At 42.3% G+C, this 12,808-nt stretch overlaps 1 protein-coding gene across 1 annotated transcript in view; it reads right to left on the bottom strand.

Moving 5' to 3' along the window:
• mid2 (midline 2) overlaps window positions 1-12,808 on the bottom strand; it is a 142,712-nt gene that overhangs the window by 61,860 nt on the left and 68,044 nt on the right. Inside the window, 1 exon segment of the mRNA XM_079671326.1 lies at window positions 1,389-2,281. Within this exon segment, the coding sequence (XP_079527452.1) occupies window positions 1,389-2,225 (837 nt within the window). The 5' untranslated portion in view covers window positions 2,226-2,281.

The following is a 12,808-nucleotide window of genomic DNA, read 5'->3' as shown; positions in this document are numbered from 1 at the left end:
CTTCTGCTTTGAAAAAGAACATCAACCTTTAAACACGCATCTAAAAGGACTTAAAGTGCCATGGTAGTGCTTTCTCTACTTTTGTCTGTGTGCTACACAATACCATTCATTGACGCCATAGCGATCAGACCAATACCCTCGCAGTCTGGGACAGAACATATCCCTGGAATTTACACAAACTAGATGACTTTGCAGATTTACAGTATCAAAGGATCATGTCTTTGACTAGGATAGGTCCTTTTTAAAAAGTAAAAAGATCCATCAAATGATCCACAACATCAAGCGGCATATGTGATGTTATATTATATTTTCAGTTAACTGAATTTCCCCTAAAACACCGGAAAAATACCATAGCCTGGAAGCCAATTTCAATTCATGTGTATTTGCCGTTTTTGAAAACAACACTATAAAAACACAAAGAGAATCAACAAGTGTTTGCTGTTATCACTGATATGTAGTATTTCCCCCCAGTATACCAGTTAGCATTATTCTGTTGATTGGTTAATTTTAGCAATAGGGATGCTAATTTGCAAAGTGATCATCATAAGGCCAAACCAAATTACAGAGTACAATTGTGTTCCCAGATTCACATCCTGAACGAGTCTGTGAGAGTGGAATATTACTCACAGAACCATTACAGAAATTGTACTTATGCTAGTGTAAAATGTGTTACGCCGCCAACACTGTGAACATGTTTTTATGTTTGAAATAGGGTGCATAAAGATGTATGTAAATACACTAAAGACAGACACAATTGACGTAAAGTTTTTTGGCCAGCTGATGCGGCTGGCTGCTTTAGGTCTTTAGTGGGGGAATTAGCTCCAGCTAGTGCCCCTCTCTGTTGTTTTTCAGCCTGATTCAGCAGTCCTGGACTTTACGCAGAGCCTCTGAAAGCTCAGTGGCCACGGGGAATGCCAGCTCATCGACTATTATAATGACGGCCTCCCTATTGCTCTCCGTCTCTCTCTGCCTCTCTCTGCCCTTCTCACCAGCGCACTGTCCCAATTGTCTCTGTCACTCTTTTTGTTTGCCATCTGTCTTTATGTCCTTATTGCTGAACAAAGGCTGGTGTGAGTGTGTATGATGCAATTGTGGCAGTGCTGAAAGTTCACAGTCAACAGAAATGCACTGAATGAACATCCCCATGGTAGGAATGGACTAAAGACTTTGCTCTTGGAAAACTGTAAACATAGATATCATACTGAATGCTGCAGGCTATAAAGGAGAATAAGCTCCAAGCTCAACTGTTTCTCAACTCTTTTTCTATCAAACGTTGTGCCAGATGGTGACTTACCTTAACAACATAAAATAGGAGCAGTACACAGAAATGCTTGCCGATTTGACATTATCGCACGCTTTGTAAACTGGAAACGGCACAGAGGACTAACCTTGAGCTTATCGAAGCGCTCGGTGAGCGAGGACACCTGGTGCTCCCGGTGGCGCCCCACCAGCTTGCAGAGGGCACAAATGAGCTGGTCGTCCACCAAGCAGTACATGTTGACCTTCTCGTTCTCGTGCTCCACGCAGGTCAGGCCGCGGAGGTGTGTGTCCAGCACCGGCTCCACCAGGCGATGGCTGGTGAACGGCTTCTTGTTGGGGTGCGTTGCGCGGAGGCAGCGGTCGCAGTACGACACCTCACATGTGACACACGTCTTCACGGCCTCACGCGGCGGATCCTGCTCACAGAACTGGCAGCTGATGCGTGGATCCATTTTCGCAACGACAGCCGGGCTGTGGTTTGCGTTGGTGTGGTTGGCGTGATTAGTGTGGTTGGTGTGGTTGGCGTGCGGGTGGGAGTGGCTGGAAGTGGCCGGGCTGCTGCGGGCGCTGCTTCCACTTGTTCCACCCCCCCCGCCGCCAATCGTTCCAGCTATCGTCCCGCTAATGGTGGCGGTGTAGGGACGCTGCGGCGGCTGCAGGCGCCGGCTCTCAGTGGGAGAATTAGGGCTGCTGATGGAGGCCTTTTGAAAGCGGTCAATGATGTTCTGCAGCGTCACATTGCGCTTAAGGCCCTCCAGGCCGCGGTGATTCAGCGTGATGACGTAACGACAGGTGGGGCACTGAAAGGCCGATATGGACTCGAGGGGCTTGCTGGTGGAGCAGTGAGACACCAGGATGCGGTGGGCGCAGTTAAAACAGAGGCTGTGGGCGCAGGGCAAGAGAAGGGGGTCTTCAAACAACTCAAGGCAGATCGGGCAGGTCAGCTCAGACTCCAGTGTTTCCATCTTCAGTGAAACCAATCTAGAGGTGACATCAAAACCCACGAAAGCTGGCGAATGACCTGCATAAAGGAAAAAAACATGTATCAGTTTATAAAGTTCCACACTTGACAGATCTCTTATTACAGTAACAAAACTGTACTTTTGTTCATGGACTATTTGTTATTAAATAAAACAGCAGGAAGTATACACGACACAATTTGTCCATTCACCCCTTTCTGAATTTAACTCAACCAGTCAAGAGATACTGTACCTTTGCAGATTCAGCAAAAACCTTACTTACACATTTTTTTTAACAATTATATATCAGCCGCTCAGCTTGCAAAACTGAGGACTGAAAATCCAGGGACTCATGAACAGGGAGGAAAAACATAAAGGTACGTTGAAAAGTAGGGAAGGAGTAAAAATCATTCTCCTGCTCAACACTGACTTTGTTTATTTTATGTGGCCTCTATAGCTTGGCTTTTCAAGCACTCAACACTTAACTCCAAGGGCATTTCAACTTTTAAAGCATGATCCCAACAATAATTTCAACTAGGGCAGTGAAAAAAGGGCCTGAGCTAAACAAGAAGATTGATTTCACCTCCTACACCTCTTTCTCCAAGCCCTCCCAATCTCATCACCTTGTAGGTTGCATATCAAGCTGTCTCCCCTGGGTGGCCTTAAAACCACTGACATGAGAAATCACCAATAACCCCTCCGCCCCACCCGACCCACACACTCGCTGATTCAGTGGCTTGCATTGGCCCTCTATCCTTTAAAGAAACAAAGCAGGCACCGTGAAACGACGGTATTAAAGTGGGCAGCCCCAGAAAGCTGACACTGATCATTTCATTAGTTGAGGGTGTTCCTGAAATACTGACCTTGTCTGTCTCTGAGCCAGTCATGCAGGATTTACTGATGACTGGCTGTTACAGGTTGTGAGTAATCAAAAAGTGATTTTCACCTTTAGGTCAGGGTTTCAACTTCTGTCAGTAAACTCTTAATATGAGGTCATTGTGAAGATAAAAATGATATTAAATTTGCAGCGGTAAGTTAACAACGTGTAATCAAGTAAAGTGAAGCAAATACAAGGACACAAGTACAATTTCAAAGTGTGGAAGTGCTGAGCATGACATTTGTTAGCTTGAGTGTCAACAAGCTGATGTATTCATTAACTGTTTTTAAATGACAAAACAAAGCCTTACAGTTCAGTAGCTGAATTATGATATATATTTTTTTTCCCTTGAAAAATAACAAAAGACTTAAGTTGATAAAAAATATCGTCCGGAAGGAAATTTGTTTAGCCTGTGAGCTAAGATTTTCAACATCTTAACTACACTGTATGTACATATGACTAATAAAAGCCTTGAACCATAAAAGCCTTGAACCTATGAGTTGGTCCTTCTATTAAATGCACTGTATGTAACTACTCATATCATTTAGCTCTGCAATTCCTATCCAATTTCTAACGACTACATTTTCGTGACCTTATGCTCACTTGTTAGTGTGGTTTTAGGTGCATTGATAACTTCCCATGATCTCTATGAGCATTTAAAGACAAGCTGTAGACAGAACTATATGAAGACAGAAACAGAGCTCAAAGGCTCAAGCTCATTTGCACAAACCAAAGTCTCCTCCCTTCTGCCGCACCACAAACAGGGCCTCAACACCGAGCTGCGTTCAAAGCAAACATGATTTGTACAGCAGCTACTGTAAGTGCTTGGAAAGGCAGCCAACTGAAGAAAGTAGTTGCATGCATGCAGTGGCTCCTTTACAAAATGCATTATCTGAAAAGGAAAAAAATTACTTCTCACAGCCTATCATAAAGATTTGAACCTGATAAAACGCAATGGGCATTGTGTGTGTGTTTGTGTGGCTCTATACGAGTATACATTTTTAGGTGTTAGTCGATGAAAGAGCTGGGTTTTGTCTGCACATAATTTCCTCCACTACTAATTACATTGGCTGCTATTTATCAGATGCTTTATGTTGTTGTTGTTGTTGTTGTTGTTGTTGCACAGCCTGGCTGGGTCAGGGATAAAGAGAGATACAGAGTCAGAGGCAAGCCACCACAGAGTGAGCAAGCATGAGGTTCTGCTTCATCACGCCAACAATAGGTCTTATTTATCTCCACCGTATCAGATAGTTGATAACGAGGAGCAGACGAATGGAAATAACCAGAGAAACAGGATGTGGGGGAGGTGATAAGGGGCGCAAGGACAACCTTAATGACCTTTTGATGACAAGCAAGACCACGCGCCGCTGAGGCTTAGCACCTTAGGTTATATGACATATATTTCACATAAACCTCTAGCCCTTACACTTTATTTAAGGTTTTCATTTCAATCAATCTGCAGCCCGTTTCACAATGGATACTTTTCAATAGCCACAAAAACTACTAACACAGATTTCTGTAGCTTCTACTACTATTTAAAAACATCTGTAAGATTAAACAAGTAAATTATGTTAAAGTATGTATTTTTTCACAAAAAATGAATTCCCTGTCAAAGATCCGCTTTAGGTTAGCGCCATATGAATGTGGGGTCAGTGGGAAAATATGTCAACAAAAGGAAACATGTCACACTCTCAGGATACACATTGATAAAAGTTCATCAGGTCATTTACAAGAATGTGAACTCTAGTCTGGAATCACGTAAAGCCTATAAACAAAAAAATTACGTAGCATGAAAGACAAGGAATACAATTCAAGTCAATCAAAACGTACTTATTGTACTTCAGAAATACTTTTTCTACCAATCCTTCCTCTTGGTTTATCAGTATTTGACAAAAACAACAAGGAAAGTCCCACTTAATCCGTTTTCCATAAACCACATGTCATTTAAGCATACAGTGGGGGGAAAAAGTATTTAGTCAGCCACCAATTGTGCAAGTTCTCCCACTTAAAAAGATGAGAGGGGCCTGTAATTTTCATCCTAGGTATACCTCAACTATGAGAGACAAAATGAGAAAAAAAAAAATCTAGAAAATCACGTTGTCTGATTTTTAAAGAATTTATTTGCAAATTATGGTGGAAGATAAGTATTTGGTCAATAACAAACAAACAAGATTTCTGGCTCTCAGACCTGTAACTTCTTCTTTAAGAGCCTCCTCTGTACTCCACTTGTTAACTGTATTAATGGCACCTGTTTGAACTCGTTATCAGTATAAAAGACACCTGTCCACAACCTCAAACAGTCACACTCCAAACTCCACTATGGCCAAGACCAAAGAGCTGTCAAAGGACACCAGAAACAAAATTGTAGACCTGCACCAGGCTGGGAAGACTGAATCTGCAATAGGTAAGCAGCTTGGTGTGAAGAAATCAACTGTGGGAGCAATTATTAGAAAATGGAAGACATACAAGACCACTGATAATCTCCCTCGATCTGGGGCTCCACGCAAGATCTCACCCCGTGGGGTCAAAATGATCACAACAACGGTGAGCAAAAATCCCAGAACCACACGGGGGGACCTAGTCAACGACCTGCAGAGAGCTGGGACCAAAGTAACAAAGGCTACCATCAGTAACACACTACGCCGCCAGGGACTCAAATCCTGCAGTGCCAGACGTGTCCCCCTGCTTAAGCCAGTACATGTCCAGGCCGTCTGAAGTTTGCTAGAGAGCATTTAGATGATCCAGAAGAGGATTGGGAGAATGTCATATGATCAGATGAAACCAAAATAGAACTTTTTGGTTAAAAATCAACTAGACGTGTTTGGAGGAGAAAGAATGCTGAGTTGCATCCAAAGAACACCATACCTGCTGTGAAACATGGGGGTGGAAACATCATGCTTTGGGGCTGTTGTTCTGCAAAGGGACCAGGACGACTGATCCGTGTAAAGGAAAGAATGAATGGGGCCATGTATCGTGAGATTTTGAGTGACAACCTCCTTCCATCAGCAAGGGCATTGAAGATGAAACATGGCTGGGTCTTTCAGCATGACAATGATCCCAAACACACCGCCCGGGCAACGAAGGAATGTCTTCGTAAGAAGCATTTCAAGGTCCTGAAGTGGCCTAGCCAGTCTCCAGATCTCAGCCCATAGAACATCTTTGGAGGGAGTTGAAAGTCCGTGTTGCCCAGCGACAGCCCCAAAACATCACTGCTCTAGAGGAGATCTGCATGGAGGAATGGGCCAAAATACCAGCAACAGTGTGTGAAAACCTTGTGAAGACTTACAGAAAACGTTTGACCTCTGTCATTGCCAACAAAGGGTATAACAAAGTATTGAGATGAACTTTTGTTATTGACCAAATACTTATTTTACACCATAATTTGCAAATAAAGTCTTTAAAAATCAGACAGTGATTTTCTGGATTTTTTTTTTCTCATTTTGTCTCTCATAGTTGAGGTATACCTAGGATGAAAATGACAGGCCTCTTTCATCTTTTTAAGCGGGAGAACTTGCACAATTGGTGACTGACTAAATACTTTTTTGCCCCACTGTATATGCTGTGGGATTATACATCCATCAAGAGAGCAGAATAATAATAAGTAAACAAATAGGGACACCTCAACAGAATTACACCCTTCAATATTAAGCCTATCCTATTAGTAGAGATGAGTTCATGACCCTTATCCCTGATTTGTTCAAATGCAGACTGAATCAGCTGTCTCACTTTACTCCCCGGGACAGAGCTCAACAGTTCGGCTTCTGCTGATGTTAATGTGACTGTGTGTAATGGAGCGTGGTGTTATAATTAACACCACGCTTTAACACACCATCAGCAGGCCCATTAAGCTTTAGCTATGTCACTCTGGGGAGACAACGGCGGCTGAGCCACTTGGGGTGTAAAACGCTAGCTTCAATGTGAAGGAATTTCTTCTGCAGACAGGCTTGAACAGACACACACACTCAGACATTCACAAAAAAAGAATACACACACACAGCCAGAGCTGCACATGTACCAGCAAAAACTCTATCAGTCTCTTTGTCTCTCTTTATCATTCCTGCTAAGGTGAAATGTCCCATCTGGAAGGAGAACAGATTGGGCGGTTGCTCGAGGAACACACACAGTCACACACAAACCCAAGCAGAGACACACATGGACACACACACATAAGACTGCTCGGCACTCGCTCTGATCTTTTGTCGTGCCGATTAATGTAGAAACATTTGTAGGTCTCACTCAGAGCTTTTTTTTGCCAAACCAATGAAAAGAAAAGCATGGACATCAGTGATGAATCATAAGTGTGTCTGAGGTGCACACACACACACACATACACAAACTCACACCAGTGAATTCTAATCTGTTTATGCTTTTTACTTTTAGTCTGACATCATTTTAAGGTGCAAATCCACATTCATAGGCAGAAAGCCATTTCAGCGAATGGCTTTGATGACAGTAATACATTCAAATGTAGCACACTGATGAAGTGGTTTGTCTCACCCGGTAGGCTCCTTTATTTGAAAAGTAAATAATCCCTTTTCTTCTTTTAAAGATACCCGAGCTTAAGGGCCATCAGTATATTCAAAATGTGAAAATATATGTGAATTGTAAAAGAAAAAGCAGACATTATATTTGTTTGGGACCCTGCTATTTCCAGGATCTAAAAGTGTTCATTCCAAAAGTTACATCGATGATGCTTGAAATGTTTGTTTGTGATTGCTATATATTCAAGACTTAAATGTGCCGTGGAGAGAAATGAGCAGTGACACTAAGTAACTCAGATCCTTAGCAATACATCCACCAAATGTGAAGTTGATCTGATTAATCATTGTTAGTCATTAGATAAGTGTGGCAGCAGTAATGAATTCCTCTACCAGTGTATGATACTTGACCCTGGGGAAAGGCCCAAAATAGAAAACACTAATGTCACAGTTTGTGCCATTTCATAATCTTGCAAACATGGAGACAATAAAAGAGGCAGATCCCCTGGGTTTATTCTTGCATGTGTGTGACTTCACTTTGTTGACGCAAGCATTAGTAAAAGAAAAGGCATTTATGGAACAAAGATGATTATCCTTCTATAAACAATCCACTTGTTAAAACCAAATGAATCCCCCCTGAATTATAATCGCACAGCTGCAGAGTCAAAACAAGAGTTTAATGGACATTTGATGATGGTGGGATAAACAAATAACCCTACCTCGACTCTCAACCAAGGACACAAGTGCACTCGCATTGCAGCAGTGACATTTAAATGTACAGGAGCCTTATCAAGAGCAAAAAAGTTATATTTTGTTATGTTTCTTTTCAGTAATGACGCTGACTGTATTTGCTCTTTGTATAATCGGAAATCAGTATTTAATGTACCTTTGCATGTGTTAAAGAGCTCAAAAGCTTTATTAAAAAATCCCATTTCCAATACATGTGGTTTATATACAGAACAGTATGTCCTGATCAATTGTATAATGACTCACTACAAAAAAGGCTCTATTCCTATAGGATCATAAACATGAAATGTAATCTAATATAAACTAATCTAATCCAATCCACACAACAACAAAAAACACAGAAAAAATATTTTCCTTTTAACGGAAAATGTGAAACATGTTATGTGCCGATACTGACTGGACACAAGCAATACATTCTACTTTCTTTTCTCAAAACATTTCACTTCAAAGATATGAAGGACATGCTGAGGTGCAACCAGAGGCAGATGTTAGGCATCTATCAAAGAGACGTGTTCCCTGGGTGGAAAGCAGAATAAGTGATTACTTCCAGGAATGGTTATGCTTCAGTCAGTGCAAGGTGGATTATATGGGTATTAACAAAGCACATGCCTGCCTCCACAGCCATATGTGAGTACACACACACACACACACACACACACACACACACACACACACACACACACACACACACACACACACACACACACACACACACACACACACACACACACACACACACACACACACACACACACACACACACACACACACACACACACACACACACACACACACACACACACACACACACACACACACACACACACACACACACACACACACACACACACACACACACACACACACAGCAAATGACTGGATATAGCACACTGTGAGAATCTGCAGTAAATCACCAGTTTTTATTGTCAGATTGTCAGTGTATCCGTCGTCCCTCATCCCCCTCAAGACCTCAATCTAATCCCTCCATCTGCACTACCAATACTCGTGCTTAGGGTTACCTGGAAACCATCAATCCATAACGCTGGAGGATGTCAATCAGATACTGTAGTCTTTCAAGGATTAAAGTCTCAAGAGAGCAAGGCGACAGTAAACAACAGCAGCGGGGGGTCAGCGGTCTTCACTTTGCAAGGGCTTTAGAAACCAGGCTCTGTGAAAGGATGTTAGAGGGGAAAAAACATTTGTGTTGTGTGAAAAGGCTATCGCGTGTCATGTGCGTAGTGCGCGTATGTGAGAATTACTTAGAATTATAATTATTGTGGAACAAATAAAGCAAACTATTGGCAGTGAGGCAATTCCTTCTTATGTACTGTGGATAAACTATGAGGGAAAAAAACAAATGAACGCAACACTGAAGAATAAAGGCTAGGTCAGAAGTCTAATGGACCATTTGTACAATACTTATATTTATCAAAAGCTGAAAAAATTGTTTTGCGTTTTAGCTGAGCGTATGTCACAAACATTTCATTGATATTTGTCTAACACCAATAGATATAAGCTTTGAGGGGCTGTAAGGTAAATGTAGTTATCTTCTGGTAGAGATAGGCTAGCTGTTTTCATGTCTTCAATTTTTATGCTAAGCTAAACAACTGTAAGCTGCATGTTAACATCCACAGAACAACCAACAGTGGTATCAATCTTTTTATCCAACTCCCAGCAAGAGAGCTGTGCATTTTCCTGAAAATGTTGTAACTGTTCCTTTAAAGGGTCCCATGTCATGGCCATTTCTACTGATCATAATTCCATTGTTGAGGTCTACTAGAATAGATTTATATTGTGCAATTTTCCAAACTCACATTGGTTTAGTATAGCATGTGTATTCACTTTCTGTCCTAAACGGCTTGTTGGAGCTCCTGCCCCCTCCCTGTGAGCCCACGGTGCTCTGATTGGTCAGCTCGCCCACTCTGTTCTGATGATGAGTCCACCGCCGTTACAGCGGAACATCAGTGATTATGTGTTACAATGGCGTTAGCAACCAGAAAATGACACCAGTAAGGACAAACAGATGAGAATGCTGCGTGGGGTCTGGGTGCCGTGTTGGCGGGACATGGCGCGTCGAGGAACACCCCCCCCCCAAACGCGGTGCACCTACAGTGTAAGTGTGCCACAGTTTTGCCGTTGCGAGGCTCCACTAGCACCCGCCCCCAACGCGTCAAAGTTTCTCTGCTGAGAGAGTGTGTGTGTGTGTGTGTGTGTGTGTGTGTGTGTGTGTGTGTGTGTGTGTGTGTGTGTGTGTGTGTGTGTGTGTGTGTGTGTGTGTGTGTGTGTGAGTGAGGATGGGTATGGTCACGTTACTGTACCCAGGAAGAAGAAGAGAAATGTCCAACGAGGCGTTTTGGGGCAGCATAGACAAGTCTTTTCTGTGTTAGAATTGTACTCGCTACAGGGTGTACTTTGAGGGTTTGTGACTTTGCAGACCGTTTACATGCAGAAAAACCTTCATAACACACAAGGGGACGGGTAATAACCAGAAAAGTATGACATGGGACCTTTAAATCAATAATAAAAGGAAACCGGAATACAAGCAGGGCTAGTTTAAATCCACTCGTGTTGTAACTGACATGAGGGCAATTCCATAAAATGTTTGGGTTAAACGTTTTGACCCCAGTGGGCACAAGTTGTTTGCTAGGGGCTGCTAGAGGCCATCTGCATTCATGGTAGCCGCCAGGTTGATTCTCTACAGTGGTGAGGGGCTCAACAAAGACAGACGCTATTCAACAAACAAGCCCAGCATGGAGTCTGCTGTGGACCTGTTGTTATGCTGTGAGCATTCCACACATATCTCCATACAGGCACAGGGTTAAGGATACTTATTGTAATGCTGACTGTCATATTGCTTATGGGAAACAGTTAACCATTACTAATTGAAAGGCTGCCAGGATGTAAACAAAAACAATTAAGCTTTAAATGTTTATGAAGCAGGATATTTGTTCAAATGTGGCATGACAAGATGGCGGCTTAATTTCTCTCTTTGCCTAATGCTTCGTCTTTCTAAAACAAGGAGCTTTCAGTCATTACTTTATGAAACAAAAAAATACCATACCTGGAGCTAACACACATCTTTCCAAGGTGCATGACTGGCCTGTTTGTGCAAAGTTGGTCTATCAAAGACCTTCACAGATTTTGACGAGGGAAAGGTTAATCAAGTAAACATTAAGATGACTAATCAAAACACCCCAAAGAAGCAGTTCTGTTTAAATACTTAAATCAGTGACTGTGTTTGCAAACATAACCCGTGAAGCTCTGGGCCTTAACATGGCATTTACCCTAATCACCTCAGCTGAGCATTTAAACCGAAAATAAATGGGACATTGTTTGAGAGGATTGAATGGAATCCAGTCACATTGGGTATTGAAATGTTGGCTTTTTTTGAATGGCGATTCATTTCAGCAATTTGTGTTAAAAATACCCGCAAGCATAAGAAGCACGTGAGGAGCTTGCACAGCTGAGTTTTGCCAGACACCAAGAGACTACAGTTAATTCCCTGCTATGGTTTTGGAAAAAGGAAATGAGGCAGCCCTGAAAATGACCAGAACTCACCAAACTGTACATTAGATTATATAAGAGGGATCAAGCTGCACATTAAACTTGCTGCGTTACATTTCCGCGCAGACTTTGACAGGAGCCATGTGTTTATGGGATAAAAAGGAATACTTTAGCATATGATAAACTGGCCAGATTTCTTTTGGTCAGCCCCTTGATCCTTGCTGTCTCCCTTCATATTTTCCTTTCTTTTTCCTCTCCTCTCACTCTTCTTCCTGCCTCCACTTGCCCAATCTTTCCTCTCACTCTCTTTTCCTTCCTTTTTCTCCCTCTTTCTCTGCAGCAGCCTTCAGCAGTGGGCTGCTTTCATCAAACATGTGATTCCTATTCATAGAATGTAAACAGTAATGCAGCCAAGCCGGTGTTTCCATTTCACATTCAGTGCAGTTGTGCGGGCTGGCTTAAGTTTAACTCTCTCCCTGCTACATTGGCGATAGCTCCTATTTCAAAACCAATTTCAAAATAAATCTAGAATGATGGGTTGCATTTTGACACATCTCAAGGTATGATGCTGCTTAAATCCTATTATTAATTCAGGGTTGGTGTTTTAGGGACCCACCAACACATCTGCAAACACTACACTGCATTAGATTCACAGTTTAGTCTAAAGTTGCCTGCAAGAGTCCTTACAGTATAAGACTTTCAATAAAAGCCACTTTTTTTAACGCATAGCAAACATCTGACAGGATTCAAGGTCACCCTGCTCTCTTCCACCACATCAGTAGAGTATGAGAAAGGCAGATCTGTGAGTCACTTTACCAGCTAGCTTTTCCATTCCCTGGTTACCAATGTGAACTCTTGATGGGGACAACATGGGCTGCGACTCTGGAGACGAGTTATCTCAGTTCACCTCACTGTGCCACAGCAAATCTCACGGAAACACATTATTATGCAACACACAACGGCGCGAGAAAAATGTTCATGAA

Source organism: Notothenia rossii (genome assembly GCF_949606895.1).
Source record: "Notothenia rossii genome assembly, chromosome: 3".
NCBI lineage: Eukaryota > Metazoa > Chordata > Actinopteri > Perciformes > Nototheniidae > Notothenia > Notothenia rossii.
Note: the sequence above shows the minus strand (reverse complement) of the source record. Positions and strands in the feature narration are given on the sequence as shown.